Source organism: Monodelphis domestica, chromosome 6 (genome assembly GCF_027887165.1).
Source record: "Monodelphis domestica isolate mMonDom1 chromosome 6, mMonDom1.pri, whole genome shotgun sequence".
Lineage (NCBI taxonomy): Eukaryota > Metazoa > Chordata > Mammalia > Didelphimorphia > Didelphidae > Monodelphis > Monodelphis domestica.
Window position 1 is genome coordinate 27,855,607 of NC_077232.1, and position 18,351 is coordinate 27,873,957.

General features: G+C 47.4%; 1 protein-coding gene across 38 annotated transcripts in view; it reads right to left on the reverse strand.

Annotated features, from left to right (window-relative positions):
• MADD (MAP kinase activating death domain) overlaps positions 1-18,351 on the reverse strand; it is a 39,834-nt gene that overhangs the window by 20,616 nt on the left and 867 nt on the right. For 31 of the 38 annotated variants that reach the window (XR_008912728.1, XM_056801804.1, XM_056801799.1 and 28 more), the window contains exons 1-11: positions 17,869-17,990; positions 13,543-13,695; positions 10,957-11,553; positions 10,091-10,394; positions 9,582-9,713; positions 9,300-9,413; positions 7,473-7,553; positions 6,158-6,336; positions 822-1,057; positions 517-673; positions 70-173 (exon numbers count right to left, since the gene is read on the reverse strand). Coding sequence is in view for 37 of the 38 variants with exons in the window: in XM_056801804.1 (XP_056657782.1) it covers positions 70-173; positions 517-673; positions 822-1,057; positions 6,158-6,336; positions 7,473-7,553; positions 9,300-9,413; positions 9,582-9,713; positions 10,091-10,394; positions 10,957-11,553; positions 13,543-13,604 (1,966 nt within the window). In the remaining variant the exon portion in view is untranslated. Of the gene's footprint in view, positions 1-69; positions 174-516; positions 674-821; positions 1,058-6,157; positions 6,337-7,472; positions 7,554-9,299; positions 9,414-9,581; positions 9,714-10,090; positions 10,395-10,956; positions 11,554-13,542; positions 13,696-17,868; positions 18,098-18,351 lie in introns of those variants that run through there. The other 7 variants (XM_056801803.1, XM_056801788.1, XM_056801780.1 and 4 more) reach the window with 3 other exon arrangements.

Genomic DNA, 18,351 nt, shown 5'->3' on the forward strand with positions numbered 1-18,351 from the left:
GGGGTGAGAAGGCATCCCATCTGGGACCCCACACTGCCCAGTGATGCCCATTTCCCATAAGGCACTTACTGGGTGTATCGCCATTAATATCACATTTCATCATTTCACTAACAAAGTCTCCAAGGGATGAATAGGAGGAGCTCGAGTCATCATAATCCACACTGTCACTGCCACTGCCGAGAGAAGAGCCATAAGCCAAAGAGAAAGTGATTAGTGAAGAAGGTAGGGAAGGGTAGAGAAAAGACACAAGGCCCTTGCTTAGTGTGTTCCTGGGCAAGTCACTTAACCTCAAATACCTAGCCCTTACCACTCTTCTACCTTGAAACCAATGCCCCCCCCCAAAAAGACACACCCACAGTTCAGGATGGAAAGAATGGGGACCTCCTACACCAGGGCCAGGCCACTGATATGAAGGGGAAATTTTATCCCAGGCTCCTAAGGACCATCATGGAGCACTGGGTGAAAAGACAGCTCCTGAATGCCACAGGACACCACTCCCCATCAAGCATTGCTCACCTGTCATCAGTTGGGTCAGAGTCAGAATCATGCTCGGGCGGCACACTCAGTGCCTCGGCCAGCTGGGAGTTGCTGTCATAGACGCGGTAATAGATGGGCTGCAGCTGGTGGGCATACCACTTTGGCTTATCGCCAATTGAGGCTGGATCAAACATGTCTGCCCAGAAAGGAGGTATGATGAGTATGAGTTAGCAGCAGGCAAGACAAGCCATAAGCAAGGCAGGGTACATGGAGGGTGAAGGAAAGGATAAAGAAAGACAGAGGCAAAGGGAAGAGGGCAGAGATGAATGGAGAGCTGTACTCACTGTTGTGGATTCGCTGGAAAGCATAGTTGGTGGGGTTGAGGATCCATTCGCCAAAGTACTCCACAGCCTGGGTCCTGGACAATTTCTCTGCAAAGGGGGTCTGTCGGGGACGTGAGGCTAGAAAAGAACCAGCTTGGAAGGCCACCACAGGTCGGGGGAAGAGACGGAGAGTGCGGGTGTGCATCTGGAATCCCTGAAGCATATTGGGGGAGTTGAAGAATCTCACCATGGCCACCCTGAAGAGAAAGATGGTGGTGGAGTTATCTGATTCATCCAGTGTCCTGCCTTCGGAGGGATCACCCTCAGTCTCCAAGGTTATAGACAATCCCCTAAGGCTACCATTTAGCTGCCACCAATGGTGATGGAGAATGAGCCATGATCTTTGCTCTTCAACTCCAACTCCAAAATGGGTTCAGGTTTATACTGTCCTTAAAAAAAAAAATCTCCTTTTGGCCCTATCATCCTCTCATGCTATTCTCCTGTATCTCATCCCTTTCACTGCCAACAGAGTCATCTGTACTCACTGCCTGTACTTCTTCACCATCCACTCACTCTTTGATTCCTTAAAATCTATCCTTCACCTTCACCATTCTACAGACACTGCTCTCCTGAAAGTTCCCAATCATTTCCAGACGGCTAAATCCAGCAGCCTTGTCTTAGTCTTCATTTACCTTGCACTTCTGAGGCTTTCAAAACTATTTGCCAGTCCTTCCTTTTTGGAAACTTTCTCCTCCTGTGCTCCCATAACAATGCTCTCCTCTATTTTCTTCCTACTTGTCTATCTCCTGTTTCCTTAAACAGAGGTGTTCCCCAAAGGTCTGTCCTGGGCCCTTTTCTCTATCCTCTCTCTCCCTTGGGTTCCACACTCCACACTCATGGGTTCAATTAGTACCACTATGCAGATGACTTCCAACCTATACATGTATGAATGCACACATATACATACATGCACACAGAGCTCATTTCCCTCCCTTTAACTTCAATCTGGCATCCACACTATTTTTGCCACATTACTTGGACATTTGCACCAGCACCTTAAATTCAACTCAGTTTAATGTGAAAAAAAAAATGGAATTCTTTCTTCCTAAACCTGCCCTCCTCCAGACACTACTATTTTTATCGATGAACATTGATATTCTTCAAGCCCCTAGTTTAAAATTTTAGAATTGTCTTCATATCCAGGGATGGAAAAGAGGGATGAATCAATCCGCCACAAAATCCTGTTGATTCTTTCTAAAAATCCAACATCTGTCTCTATTCCATTTAAACAAGTCATTATTCTTAACACAGGTTCAGGTCTTCAGCTCCTTTGTTCTAGAATACTATAAACTCCTCTCTAATCCATCCCCTTGTTTCCATTCTCTTTCATCTTTAAGTCATCCTTCAGTTAGATACTTAATGATATCTGTGATGCCACTGATACAGATAATCTTTTCACCTGTGCAAATCATGGCCCATCAACACATGCCCACTGTGGATCACTCTTGCCCATGTTTTCTTCTAAGTGTGCTACAGAGGGTTCAGTCACTGTGCTGAGGCTTTCCTCAATTTCTCTTGATATCAAAAGGATCCAATGAAACACAAAGTCTGTAAGTGGTCTCTCACACTCACTAGGTGACCAACCCATCACCTTTTTTAAACCCTTGCCTTCCATCTTAGAATCAATATTCTAAATTGACTTCAAGGCAGAAGAATGATAAGGGCTAGGCAACTGAGTTTAAGAGACTTGCCCAGGGTCACAGAGCTACGAAGTATCTGAGACCAGATTTGAACCCAGGACCTTCCATATCCAGGCCTGGCTCTCTATCCACAGAGCCATCTAGCTGTCCCCTCCATCACCTCTTTTGCACATACTTTTCTTTGAATATATTCTTTACCTCCTTTCCTCTTCATAATGACTTGTTTGTAATGTGTTACAGCTTCCTCTTGCCTACCATGTTCCTTTCTATTACCATCTGGGTTATATTTTTCATTCTTTAATGAGAGAGTATTTCATAACTCACAGCCATACAACATTAGAAAAATACTGGTATTAAAGATTGGTCTGGGAAGGCAGCTATGTGGCTCAGTGGATAGAGAGAGGTTTCAAATCTGATCTCAGACATTTCTTAGCTGTATGACTCTGGGCAAATCACTTCGCCCCCATTGCCTAGCCCTTGACCCTCTTCTGCCTTGGAACCAATACACAGTATTGATTCTAAGACAGAAGATAAAGGCTTAAAAAAAGACCTGGTACTCTTTGTGGTGGCAAAAAATTGGAAAATGAGGGGGTGTCCATCAATTAGGGAATGGCTAAACAAATTGTGGTATATGATGGTGATGGAATACTATTGTGCTATAAGGAATGATGAAATGATGGATTTCTATACGAAGTGGGAGAACCTCAATGAACTGATGCAGGGTGAAATGAGGAGAACCAGGAGAACATTGTACATGGAAAGTAAAACACTGTGGAACAATCCAATGTGATGGATTTTGCTACTAGTAGTAATGCAACAAGACTGAACACTCCTGAAGGACTTATGGGAAAGAATGCTATCCACATCGAGAGAAAGAACTGTGGGAGTAGAAATGCGAAAGCAAAATATATGACATCATTTATCACGCATATACATGGGTATGTGATTTGGGGTTTAGGCTCTAAAAAATCACTCTATAGCAAAAATGGATAATATGGAAATGGGTATCAAGGGACAACATTTGTACAACCCAGTGGAATTGCTTGTCAGTTCTGGGAGGGAGGAGGAAAAAGGAGAGGGGAAAGAAAATGAATCAAGTGAACATGGAAAAATATTTTAAAATAAAAATTAAAAATAAAGGCCAAGTCTTTTGTTTTCCTTTGTTTCCTCAACCACTTATCCATTTTATAAAACAGTTCTATTTCATTACCTTTCCTCAGAATATTTTACAAATAAATTTCTATTGTAAATTGCTCTTGCCTTTGGCTGCCATTTCTATTTAAGAAGTCAAGAATTTGTCAGTTAAAACTGTTTTTAGGCTTTTAGGATTCCCTCCTTATAGCAATCAATTTGCTTCGATTAGACTTCTACATGAAGTTATCATAATTGGTGCCAGCAGCTTTCCTTCTGTCCACATTCCATTTTTAAATCTCCAATTTGTTGAAATAGGTCAGGTTGGAGTTGGCTGAATCACACCATCTCTTTTTCTCATTTCTAATTTTCCTAGCTTTGTATTCATTTTCTCTTTGCTCTAACATGTTAGCAGTCTGACTCCACAGACACCTGATGCTGGAATAACTCCTACATCAAGAGCAAGTTAAGTCATGTCTACTCAAATGGAATTGGTTTCGTTTTTGTAATGTTGGTCCGTGTATACCAGGTCAAGCACCTTCCAATTTGTTTTTCTGTTTTTTAAAAGCCCATATCTTCCATCTTAGAATCAATATTGTGTATTGCTTGAATAAGGCAGAAGAATGGCAAGGGCTAGGCAATTCGGTTAAATGACTTGCCTAGAATACTTTTGAATTTGTGGGAGGCTTCTGGATGGCCTACAAGTCTGGTTTCTCTTATTCCTTACCACTAAACATACACACAAACACAAATGTATGTGTATACAAATATATATAGCCATGCATGTGTGTATATATGTATACATATACACATACAAGCATGTGCCTATACACACATGTGCTGATCTCCTCCAGAAGCTTCCATTATTTTTCTGGTGGTCTTTTATGGCTAATCACAAGCTCTCAGTGTCTAAAATATCCTGAAAATGCTGTTTCTCATTGCTTTTGAACTCATAACAAAGCCATCTCTGCCATTTTGTTTCTTGGCCTCTCCAAAGAGAGTCTCTCTCCCATTTAGCTACACCTCCCTTTTATTTCCTTGATAATGAGACTGTCCCTCTGGCATACGTGACCCCCTTCCTCTTCTTCAGTAGTGGCTACAAAGTGGAAGAAAAAGGGGCAGATGGAGGGGCTGGAGGGAAGCAGAGCAATCTCCCTAACCTTAAATTCATTTCTAATCCTAATCCTAACCCTGAGGACATTTATCACATGACTCACCCCTCTGCCCAGCAGCCCAGTGGGAGCGCTTTCTCCCTCCCCTGTCTGGGGCAGGGGGGCAGGGCACTCAGTCTCTTGGAGGAGATGGGTCAGGGTACTCAGTCTCTAGGGGGTGAGGCATGCATGTGGTCTCTATATGGTTTGTCATCACTGGGCTAGACCATAGGAGATAAGCAACATGCCCAGGTCACACAACAAGGAAGTGTCTGAGGACAGATTTGAACCCAGGTCCTCCTGGATGTAGGCCTGGCTCTCTATCCACTGAGCCACTCCTAATAATATCTTCTTGAGAACAGGAAGTGAGCCATGTTTATCTTTGTTTCCTGGGACCCTAGCACAATGTGTGGCACATAGTAGGCCCTTCATAAGTGCTTGAACTTACGTCTCTAAGTGTCATGAGTTTTCTATATGCCAAATCATTTATTTACCACATCCTTTTATTTTAGCAGTCAGAAACCCAAGGTTAAAATCCCAATTTTACATCTAAAGAAACTCAGCAGCAGAGAATTAATGGGCACCAAGCTTGTCAAGAACACCATGGAGGTCTGGAGGATAATTTGGAACTATGCCCAAAGGGCGATAAAAGACTGTCTGCCCTTTGACCCAGCCATAGCACTGCTGGGTTTGTACCCCAAAGAGATAATAAGGAAAAAGACATGTACAAGAATATTCATAGCTGCGCTCTTTGTGGTGGCCAAAAATTGGAAAATGAGGGGATGCCCTTCAATTGGGGAATGGCTGAATGAATTGTGGTATGTGTTGGTGATAGAATACTATTGTGCTCAAAGGAATAATAAAGTAGAGGAATTCCATGGAGACTGGAACAACCTCCAAGAAGTGATGCAGAGCGAGAGGAGCAGAACCAGGAGAACATTGTACACAGAGACTGATATACTGTGGTACAATCGAACGTAATGGACGTCTCCATTAGTGGCAATGCAGTGATCCTGAACAACTTGGAGGGATCTACGAGAAAGAATACTATCCACATTCAGAGGAAACACTGTGGGAGTAGAAACACCGAAGAAAAACAATTGCTTGATTACATGGGTCAAGGGGATATGATAGGTGATGTAGTCTCTAAAGGAACACCCTAGTGCAAACATCAACAACATGGAAATAGGTTCTGATCAAGGACACATGTAATACCCAATGAAACTGTGCATCGGCTATGGGAAGGGTGGGGGGAGGGAAAGAATATGATTCTTGTAACCAAGGAATAAGGTTCTAAATTGACTAAAAAAATAAAAAAAAGAACACCATGGACACTATTCAAGGACCCCAGACTCACTGACATGCTTGATCTCACCTGGTTGCCACATCCACTGAATCCACGTCATTGCCATAGATGAGGGGATTGAACTCAGTGGAAGGGGTGGACTGCAAATCACTGGATGGCCTTCCCAACAGGAGGGGGATCTCCTGGCCTTCATGGAACTTCTCCAGGTTGAGGATCGGCTGGGTGTTTAGACTCATGCTGGCCAGTGCCTGGGAATCGGAGGCATTTTATCAAGGAGGACAGAATTCTGGGCATTAAGCAGTTCTGTCTCCTGGGACAGCACCTCCTCGTTGTTAGGGCCTCTGCCTTCCACTCTATCCTGGCTGAAAAGACTTGTGGGAAGGAAATGTCCTTACGAGCTAGAGGTCACCGATCTGTGGCCCAACTATCCCAGAGATCTCTGTCCCTGAAATAGGAATCAAAATGCCTGGGCATGTGGAGATAGTACCAGGCATACAGACCTATCCGCCTCATGGCACAGGGATCCTTAACCAAGTCATCTATAATCAGTAAAGCTGAAGCCTAACAGACTCAAACCCCAGGAGCCCTGGGAGGATAAGGCTAGCCCCAACTGCCATCACCCTTCAAACATCTCATTATTTTCCCATCCCTCTTTCTTCACTTCTCCCTTGTGATGCTGCTGTCTCTAGTGCAGAAGAAATATCGAGGGCGGACTACAGAGAACACTTGCACTCCCCCTTGCTGGCCCGTGCAGCAGAGACCAGATCGTGTAACATCACCAGTGGGAGAACGGAATGGGGAAAGCAAAGGAGGCTACAGGGTGACCCATTTAGAACCACACAGCTATCACCAAGAGCTACCACAGAATGCCTCAGGGGGCACCAGGAAGCGCCGAGTGATAAGCACAGTCTGGCAGGCGGATGGATGCCAGAGTCCGAGGAGGGGAGGGCGCACATGTTACCTTCAAATACTGCATGCAGCATGAGAGAAAAGGAAGAACAGAAACCGGTGAACAATGGGAGAATGGCCCAAGCCAGGAAAGGAATGTCTGAGGGAAAGACTTCCAAGACGTAGGGGTGAAGAGGCCCCACATGGCCTAGCTAACCCTGGGTCAAACTGGTGCCCTCCGCTCACTGGAGGCAGCAGCAGTGCCAAGGCCATCATAAGAGGCCAGGATGCAGGCTGCAAGTCAGGCACTCTGGACACTCACACTAGACAGGGGTAGGGTACGCCCAGGCTTGGAAAGGTACCAAGAGGAGCCATAATTGAGATGGTAACCTGAAACAAGGCTTCGGGCTGGTCTCCTAAGTCTCTGACCCCCTCCAGAAGGCCCCACCTCCCCAGAGTACCCCAAGATGCCCCTTCCTTTCCTCAGGAGACTTACCTGCTTCAAATGCTTTTTCAGTTCTAAGGATTCAGGCTCTGGCAGGATGGGCAACACCTCTGCATTAGTTGGCGCAATCACCTAGAGCAGGCAGAAAGCAGTGACTGTTGTAGGATGCCAGAGGCTGCTTTTGGAAGCACCATCCCAAGAAATCAACCAGGAAAAAGAATTCAATGTCCAGGGCCCAACCTCTGGGTTCAAATCCTTCCACTGACAGTGGCTAGGTGGATGCCCATAGGGAAGCCACTTCACCTCTGGTCTCAGTCTCATTTAGAAAATGGAGATGTAGGGGCAGCTGGGTGGCTCAGTGGATTGAGAGCCAGGCCTAGAGACGGGAGGTCCTGGGTTCAAATCTGGCCTCAGACACTTCCCAGCTGTGTGACCCTGGGCAAGTCACTTGACCCCCATTGCCTAGCCCTTACCACTCTTCTGCCTTGGAGCCAATACACAGTATTGACTCCAAGACAGAAGGTAAGGGTTTAAAAAAAAAGAAAAAGAAAGAAAAAGAAAAAAGAAAATGGAGATGTAGATACCTAATTCACCAGGCTGATTTAAAGATCAACAAAGATCACACAGAAGAGTCCAAATGCTTTGTAAAACATGACATACTGCTAGCTGGCCTCCTGTCTTCTTTCCATCTGCTGGATTCCTCCAACGTCTTCTTTAAAGCCTAACTCAACAGCTCCTTCTCCATGAAGTGTTCCCTGATGCGCACCATCAGTGGTGACTTTCCCCTTTTGTTTTGCACCTCTAGAGGGTGTGCATATATTTCTAGTGTTCTGGTTATCTGTAGGTATGACCAGACTACAAGACGCACGAGGGTGGATGATGCTTTTTCTAAAATCTTCCCCAGTACCAGGCACAATATTATGCAGCTAGTTCCCATGGTCACATCATTTGAATTGGTTCAACTGATTTCCATTGGGCTGGAAGCAATGACTACATTGTACTTGGCTATAACTGAATAGAGAGAATTTGAACACATGCGACCATACAGGAAACATGTTATTCACAGTCATTGGGACCTAGAACCCAAATACATGTCTGTTGAACTAAATCACACATGGGCCTGGATGATGAAATGGAGGCTGCCAGCTACAATGAGAATCCACTGAGGTCTCAGAATATTACTGTGGAAGCTTCCTGCCACACTCTATACCAAAAGGCAGCACAGATGTCTACTGGTTCCAGTGCCCAAGGGAAGCCAGGAGACAACTCTTTTTTTTTTTTTAAACCCTCACCTTCTATCTTGGAGTCAATACTGTGTACTGGCTCCAAGGCAGAAGAGTGGTAAGGGCTAGGCAATGGGGGTCAAGTGACTTGCCCAGGGTCACACAGCTGGGAAGTGTCTGAGGCCAGATTTGAACCCAGGACCTCCCGTCTCTAGGCCTGGCTCTCAAGCCACTGAGCCACCCAGCTGCCCCCAGGAGACAATTCTTATAACTCCCAATGTGATACTGGAAAAGTCTCTTCACCTCTCAAGGCCCGTTTCCTCACCTAATAATTAGGAAGTTGGACTTCCAGCTTTTAAATCCTATGACCTAGGACTATATTTGGACTCCCTGAAGTTATCACTGCCTGACAGCTCTCAAGGGATATGGAAGAAGAACCCAATGCTGGGGGAAATTAGATGATCACACCCTTTAAGACAAAACGAAAGACCTTCCATTTGCACTCCTCTCCTGCTAGTTAATAAAGTAGGACCAATCTTTTTTTCATTGTTCAGCTACAGCAGTGACCCCAAAAACTATCTCAGACACAGGATGAAGTCAAAAAGTATATAGCTCGACCTCAGACAATACCACCATCCCCAACCAGACATCTCACCCTGTTGCTGTCCAAATCCACCAGCCAAACATCATCTGGCATCTTGAAGTCCAGTTTATAAAGGAAGAAGCTGGCAGGGACCCCAATGATGTAAGGGGTAGGGGCCAAGAGCAGCTGTGGATGGAATATCGAGAATGAGGCACCTCCATCCCAGTCAATCCCATACACCAAGATAGAATCTTATCAGAGGTCATTTACAGCCTCCACGATCTTCCTGCCATTTAAGGCAGCTAAAAATGGGACAGTGGAGGTAAAAAAGCCAAAAGCCACAATAAGGCTCACCTGCTCTGCAGATGCCATACAAGTAGGCAGCAACGGGATAACAGGAAACATGTACTCCAGGGGGTAGATCATTGCCACGAAGGCCATCACTGACATGGAGAGTGCATTGTAGTCTCGGGACTGGAGCACCACCTGACACAAAGTCATCCAAGAATGACCCACCCCTCAGCATAAGAGCTAGGAGAAGGTTGTCACCAACCCCCACAATTCTATTTCCCTTTCACCATGTCCAAATTGCCCTCCCGACTCCCGGAGAGTTTTCCTGTCTCCCTGTGACCTCAGTAACTCTTTTCCAACATACTCCTTTACCTCAATAACCTAGTTCTTATTCCTCCATTCCTAGGGCTCTCCCTTAAACAATGTTTAAAGACCTTTCTCACCAGAGATTAGGCCAATAGAGTCTACAGCAAGTCACCTGAGGAGTAAGTTTTTAGAGCTCGCCTTGGGAATGTGCCAGCCCTTAGTCTCTCTCTCCAAGCCCCTCTCCCACAGGAGAATGGCCCTCTTACCTTGTGCTCCAGCAAGATGCAAGATAACACCTGCAGACAGGCATCTACACCCAGAAGTTCCAAGGGCAGATGCAATGGGAAGTCTACCAGAGAGAATCGAGATGGGTCAGGGAGGGCAAAGGTCAGCGCAGGCTGGAGCTCCTGCGGCAGAACTTCAATATCCACCCGCTTCTGGCCAGATATGGGCACTGGAGAACGCAACAACCTATAGATCCAGGCTTCGATCTCCCGAAGGTCATGCAGAAGGGCACTGGACTTCTCTTCTACCAGGAGTGAACCAGTGAAAATGCGCCACATGGTGTCCCTGGGACATAGCCAGCAGAAAAAAGATACATAACCATGAGAGCTCCTGAAGAGCAAGGACTCTCCTGCTTTCCTTTGACTCCCTGGTACTTAGTCTGGCACATGGCAGGCACTTAATAAATGACAATTGGCTGGCTATCCCATTCAACCCAAAGCATCCAGAAGAGAGATTTGTAACAGCATGGTGGAATGGTGGAAATGGTAAGAAAGGCTCTGACCCAGGAGGAAGCAAGGTGGGAATGAATGGTGACACCTACGGCAGAGAGGGCCTGCTACATTGCCTTCCATGAACATAAAATTGTCTCTTTTCCAAAGAGTAATGCTATGGAGAGCCCAACTCTATAAAGCTTCTGTTGAGCCAGGAACCCCATACAGAGGGGGCTGGATTTGCCTAGATTTGCTTCTACCACCAGACTCAACTAAGCCAAGCAGGATTTCAGACCCTAACAAAAGACAGAATGCCGGTGCATCACACCCTTTGGTGATCAGCTCCAGGAAAGCCCCAACCCTGTCCCCCCAGCATCTCTTGGGAAGAGGTGGTCAGGCTGATGGCATGCCTATACCTCTGAACCCCTCGGGGGATGGCCAGTTTCTTGCCAAGGAGCCGCTCGCTGCAGCAATCCACCAGACGCTTGAGGGTATACAGACACTCTCGGAAAGTGGTGAAGAAAGGGTAGTGGCTGAGCACACACAGGGACGTCAGGGTGCTGTTGCGAGAGCGGCTCCCACCCTTAGCCCGGCGCTTGCCCCGGGGAGACTGGTTCCCATCAGGGGTCGAGTCAGCACTGGGGGGCTGCAAGGAAGAGCTGCTCTCTGCCTTCTCTGTGCTCGTCTCCTCTGAGCCAGGAGCAGTCTTGACAGCTTCCTTTGCACGGTGCCCTGAGCCACCATCAGCCTTTTCCTTGGGCATCCTCTTCTGGAAGGAGCGGTAGAAGTTGACGCAGATGCCATAGCGGGTAACTCCAGTGTCCTTGTCAGTGAGGGTGAATACAAAGGAAGTATCGTCCCGCAAGCTCATGCGTCTCTGCCGCACGCTTAGACATCCTTCAGGTTGGCAGAAAAACACCACATCTGGAGGAAGGGGGAATTCAGGGTAATCCTCCAAAGGGTAGCGCCGGAGCAACTCAGGGGTCTGGGCCACACTGTCACTGCTTGGTTGCCTGAGGGACATAAAAGAACCTAGTTACCCTTCAGAGACACAGGGACCAAAGGACCTGCCCGATATCTGTCACACACAGCAGCAAACGATGAGTGGGTCCAGTGGCAGATTCATGAAGATCTGGGTTTAAATCCCACCTCTGATGTTTTCTAGATGTATGACCCTGGGCAAGTCACCGACCTTGTCATCTGTAAAATGGTGACAAGGATACCTGGAGCACTTACCTCATAGGACTGGGCAAACCTTCAGAGCTATTCAAATGCCATTAGTGTTATTGTGAATAGTCAATAAATTAAGCTCAAGCTGTTATTTTAGACCCACAGACCTAGAAAACTAGGTGCTTCCTGGCCCAAGATACCTGGTTGGCTAAACGAGGTCCCTATCATTAGCAGAAGCCTAACCCTCCTGGAGACACCTAGTCAGAGAAAAGGTATGAAATGAATAATTTTGCTTGAGAAGGTCCTAGTGCAAGATTAACTTGCTTGCTCATGGATTACAAAAGCATCATTCTGAGATACAGATGGAACACCAATGATTACTTTCCTCTTGCTTATGGAAATGGAAATAAAAAAATGTTGAATAGCTTGCTCCAAAGCACTCCAAAGAAGCTGCTAGGGCAGGGCTTCTTCATTTTTCTGTTTTTGTTTTTTTTTAAACTCTTACCTTCCATCTTAGAATCAATAGTGTGTTTTGGGTTCCAAGGTAGAAGAGCAGTAAGGGACAGACAACCGAGGTTAAATGACTTGCCACAGCTAGGTCACATAGCTAGGAAGTGTCTGAGGCCAGATTTTAACCCAGATTCTCCCAACTCCAGGTCTGGCTCTCTATCCATTGAGCCACCTAGCTGCCCTGAACATGAGTTCTTGGAAGCCTTGAATATCTGAATTATGATGGGTAAAAGATTAAATGACTAAGGAAACATAGGTTTGCACTTCTAAGAATACTTGTTTTATTAAGTATTGCATGCCAATTGCCTAACAAATCAGACCAGGCCCCCTCCTTGGCTTAGGCCTGGACCCCAAATATAGGGACAGGGATACATTAAAAACAATCAATCAAATAAGACCAATTTATTAAAAGAAAAAATGAATCAGGAAAGATTATGGACTTTCCAAGTTGGGAGGTGGAGAGTGATCAGTATGGGACCAATTTTCAGATATGGCATATGGGCTGCTCAAGATGTACAACTGTGAAAAAACTCCTTGCATCAGTCTTTGGGTCTGAATGGGTTTCTGGTCAGCATAAGTGAGGTTCTTAGTTAAGGGTCTCTAAATAACAGATAAAAGTGAGCCAGCTTCCTAGCCATGAAGGGCGAAGTTCAAATGATTCAATAAGGTTTCCTCCTAATTCCCACAAGTGAAGAAAGTTTTTTTCATAAGACAGAAAGTAGACTAAACTCACAATTGAATAGAATTGATCTAGCTAAATTGAGTCACAAGTCAGTGTGGTTCACTCAGTTCCCACAATTAACCACTCACTGTCCTAATCCCCTCAATTCCCTCACCATAGCCCACTTAGAATAATGATTTTAAATGCATAAAATGAACTACAAATGGTTACAAGGAAAACTAATTACATTGGTGCATGATTATCAGAATATAAAAAGAAGTTCACAAGTTCTTCATCTCAGGCTCAGAGCCCCTAAGCTAGGATCTGTTTCTTTGTCCCAAGACTTACTCCTACCCCTGTCAGGGCTTTTCTGATCAGTCTCAATTTCCTCACAGAAAAACTGAGATGCAACTCAGTATGAGCAGAGAATGGAGAAATTACAAGATCTGTTAGCTTTCTCAGAAGAAATGGGGAAAAGCAATGTTTTAATTGAATTTCTTTGTTCTAAGGGAGCTTTCTTGTCTGGATGGGGGTGTGAGGAAAGAATGGAAGGATGGGTCGTGGGACAGTGACAGCAATGCAAAGAAACACCACTTCAACAAAATGTTTTTAGAGTGGGGAGATAGTTTGCAGTCTAGAAAATCAATTTATCCAATGTTACCTGGCCCCAATGATCACTAGGTAGTCAAGTAACCGAGGGCAGATCTTCTTCTTCTGTACCATGGTTCTAAATCACCAGCTCATCTCAGAGAAGCTTCAGGGCAGGCATCTGATTGGGAATCAGAAAATTCTGGCAATAGCTGATGATGGCAATCTATAGGAAGAAAGGTGCTGATAAGCTCCATTGTTGTCCTTCAGTGCTTAACCCTCCCCTAACTCCAGCATCCTTAGATAGGGGCAATTCATCATGTCCTCCAACTCAGCAGAATCAAGGACAGGGAACAGAACACTCCCAGCCTTGGGACTCTATTTTGGCTTGTGATCTGACAGTGAGTCAAATATAATGCAAAAGGATAAATTACACTCCCCCCAAACCCCCAAGCTGGTTTATTTTTGGCCCCATCTTGTGGGGGGAGGTTATTTATTTAATAGCAAATCCAGAAGGTCCAATCTGATCCTCTATATTCCTGATTAGGAGAAAGGAGATCACTTTCAGGGCAGTCCTGGAATTTTAGGCCCCTTTCAATGGGTTTCTGAATCAGACTAGAGCTTCTAGCCTGCCTAATCATTGACCCCCTAGGTCTAGACCAAATCAGCCCACCTTCTGCTTTCATCGCTATTCTGAATTCATCTTCAGTAAGGCTGTTATGAAGTCTGTACCCCAAATTTAGGTGGGTTAGCAGCAGTAGCTGGCAAGAAGACCCCATGAGAGCTTAAAAAGCAAAGTCTCTAAGCTCCCTTTGCCTGACCCTCCTTCCTCCCAAATTGAGAAGGGCTGTTCAGGGGGCCAAGAAGCCACAGTCAAGAGCTCTGCCCTTGGTGCTGAATTCTGTCCTACTGACCCCAGAGCTGAAGTCAAGAAGAGCAGAAAGCCAGGGAGATGAAAGGATTTTCCCCCTCTTCTGTACTTGCTGTAAACACTAGCAAATGAAAGGAGGAATACTTAGGAGAGTATCTGCTGCCCTCTGGGAAATGGGGGGAGTCCTGGCTGGGGAGGAAGGGGAGGCTCCAGTGAATTTCTAAGCTGTGTGCCTGAAGTTAGGAAAAACTTAAAACTTCAGAAGTCTTCAGTGAGAGGAATACCAGCCAGGCCATCATCTCCCACCTTGAGCTCTGCCAAGTCTGGCAGAGACTCTGCATGTGCCCACACTAAATACACAGGGCACACACACACAGGTGAGAGGCCCATTGACTCCACATACTCCCTCCCCTTGGCTGCTGTTTGCATGTGTGCAGAGACTGACAAACGCATAAACTCCCCGGATGCTTAAGGCCCTGTTGGGACAATCAGTTCTCCCCTACAAAATGACATGCATGACCGACCTTATGGTCATCCTACCCCCAAGCCACAGGCTTCTTCTGGCATTGCTCTCACCCTCACTAAACACAGGATAGTAGGACCTACAGGTAATCGGATTCAATTCTGTCTCCATAGCAACTCCAGCTCCCAGGATATTTATAGTACAGTCAAAGCCCCTCCCCTCCTTGGTGACCAAATGGCAGGAGCTGTGCTTGAGTGGCCCAGAGCCCATATAATCATCTATCCTCTCTGGCCCTGGGAGCTCCTCTCTCCTTATTACAGCCCTCCTAGCTAGCCTGCTCTTTTCCCCACCTGCTTTCAGCATCCACATCCCCCCTGCCCAGATCCTGTCACCAATTCCTCTGTATCAGCCAAACCAAGACCCTGAATGCACCATAAACCTCTTGGGGGCCATCAGCAATTGGCTATACATTCAGTCAGTCCCCTCATCTCTGATACAGGCATTTGTATACTGCAGGGGATGGGATGACACTCTAGAACCCCCCTCAGAGGATCAAGCCCAACCAGGAGGGGCCCAGAACAGAAAGGAATGAAACAGGTTGAGAGGTGGTAAAAACAAAATCCTTTCTTGTTTGAAAATTATAAAGGGGTGGGGGGAAATGCCTTGGGTCAAAGATGGAGATAAAATGCTCATTATAAAACACACCAGAATGTGCAAGCTCAGAGCTCAGAGCTGAGACACAAAGTCTGTTTACATAGAGTCTCACTCACCAAGCCACCCCTTGGGGAAATCTCTGAGATCTCCCTTGCAGCTTCTTCTACCAATCTACTCAACAGGCCTGCCCTTAGTGGACCTCCCCCCCTCCTCAACGGAAGCCATTTCATAATAGTTAGATCTTTATCAAGGCTACCCCTAAACCTCCTGAGGACAGCAATAACAACTTCACTCTGGAAGCATTTCCTTGTGGTCTAAACTAAGAGCTGACCAAGATGGTGGCTCTGGGGTCAGATCCAATCTCACAATTCAAACTTTAGCAGTAGTCACTGACGTGGTTAAAAGAGATAAGAGAGTCAGGTCTTTTGCTAGGACGACTCCCCTGAGTCCAACCCTGTGAGTAATGCCTATAGCCCACACAATTTCTTTGTTACAAGCTTCACAGTCAGAGTCTGCCCCCTGCCTCAACCACATCTCCTATTCTCAAGAGCCCCTGGTTACTGCTTCCACCCCCTTCCCAAGGATCAGAGGCTCTAGGGACACTCACAGCACCTGAGGGCCTGAGCCCCCAAGCAATCCTGTCTCAATTTAGATTCAGAGTCCAGAAGTCTAAATCAGTCACATCATCTCAGCCCTCAACGTGCATGCTGCCTTTCTGGGGTTGGATGTCACATTAAAAACCACAGGGGCTAGTGGGAGATGTGACTGTTCTGCTGACGTGAACAAGATAGGAGGCTCTCCTCCCCCACGCAGTGACCTTGCAATCGCATCAGCCAAGCGTGGTCCAGTGTGTAAGGGAGAAAGGGGGAGAAGGGGGAGTCTGAAGAGAACGGGAAACCAGGGAAAGGAAGTGGGCAGGGGGGTGAGGGGGCTGGCAGGGAAAGAAGAAAGAAATCTAAAGATGCAACTAAGGGAAACTGGTCATAGGAGAGAAGACAGTTCTGTCAGTATTCATTTTCTCCAGAAAACACTCAAGAGATGTACCCAATGATAGAAAGGACAAAAAGCCAGAAGCTGTCTCAGCTGAGTAGCCCAGAGCTGGCTGGACAGATCTCCCCACTCCCACGCCTGCTGGACAGTTCTCCTCCTCCCCCTCTTCCCAAGCCACCAGAACCTGACACTCTTGAGGCAGAATCAGAGAGCAAATGCCTGAGCCTGGAGCCTTCTTGCCCTCAAACCCCTTTGCTCTGGGGTACTGCTTGTAGAGTCCCCTTTCCCCCAATTTTCCCTCTGTACCCTTCATCCTCAAGCAGAGTTCCCAGTCCCCTCCATCCTTCCTGAACCAATCAGCCTCCCTCAGGACGCCTATTAAGCCTCATGATCCTGGAGTCCTGACCCCCTTAGCCAGCCTGGAGAACCCCACCCCCAGCCCATCAGAACCTCCATCTTCCCTCATGACCAATCAATAATTTATTAAATGCCTACTATGTGCCAGGCACTGGGCTAAGCACCCTCAGCTCCCAAAGCCCATATAACCCTCTCTGAGTCCCCACCACCTCGAAGTCCCTGGTCTACAAACCTTCCTCAGAGGTCCCAGTTCATAGAGCTCCACCCCCTTCAGAGCCCCCCATTCCTGAAAGCCACCATCTTCTGACAATTCCCATTCCCCAAATCCTTCTAGACAGTCCTCACCTCACCTTCCTATTCCCCAACCCCCCCAGACCTGTCCATCCCCTTCAGAGCCCATACCCCAAAACTCCACTTCCCCAGAGGACCCCATCTTCTAATTCTCCTTGATAGCCCCTATTTTTCATAGAGCCCTCAACCCATCTTCCCTGTTCCCCATCTCTGAGTCCTCTCCACCCCCCTTCAAAGCACCCATCCATATCCCTCCAACCTCTAATTCTCCCTGACAGCCCCCATTTCTCATAGTCTTCACCCCATCTTCCTGCTCCCCATCCCCCCAGACCTCTCCATCCCCTTCAGAACACCCACCCCAGACATCTCCTTCCTCATTCACTAATCCTCCCTGACGGCCCCTTCTCCATAGAGCCTTCACCCCATCTTCCCTGCCCCCTACCCCATCCCCCTAGATCCCTCCTCCCCTCATGGCATCCCCATCCCTCCAGACCCTTCCTCCTCCCACAGCATTCCCATCCCCCATCCTCTAATCCCCCCATACAGCACTCCTTTCCCACAGAGCGCCCACCGCCTAGACCCCTCCTTCTCTCCCCCATAGTACCCCCTTACCCCTCTCCCCATCCTCTAATCCTCCCCATAAACCCCCTTTCCCAATGAGCTCCCACCCATAGACCCCTTTTCCCCCCATGGCACCACTATCCCCCTATCCTCTAATCCTCCTGACAGCCCCCACCCCAAGACGCTCCGCCCGGCGCATGACCCCCTCGAACCTCAGTCGTGTCCCTCTCCACCTTCCCGGGCTCGAGTTCCAAGCTCCAGGTTCGGGGTCTGACCGAAGCTGTCGCTGGTCTCCTCACCTGGACCGGGGGGCGGGGCGGCGCGGCGCGGGGCGGGGCGGGGCCGGGGGTGCGCGGGGCCGAGTCTGGGCCGGGGGCGCGCGGAGGCCTGCAGCGCAGACTCCGTGCCCTCCGCGCCTCGCGCCAGTTCCGCATCTGTACTGGGGGGGGGGGGGGGGGCGTACCATTGCGGGAGGGCAGGAGGGGCCGGGCGGGGCAGGCCATACCACTAACAACGAAGCGGAGGTAGGCGGCCGCTATTGGCTCACCTCCCTGGGGTACACACCATTGGATCGGCTGGGGAGGGTAGGACTCGTCGGCGTGGCTTTTTACTATGCAAATCACTTTTAATTATAAATGCTGGCAATGGTCCATTTTGAGGGAAAAGACTTGATATACCTGAAAGCTGCTTCTCAG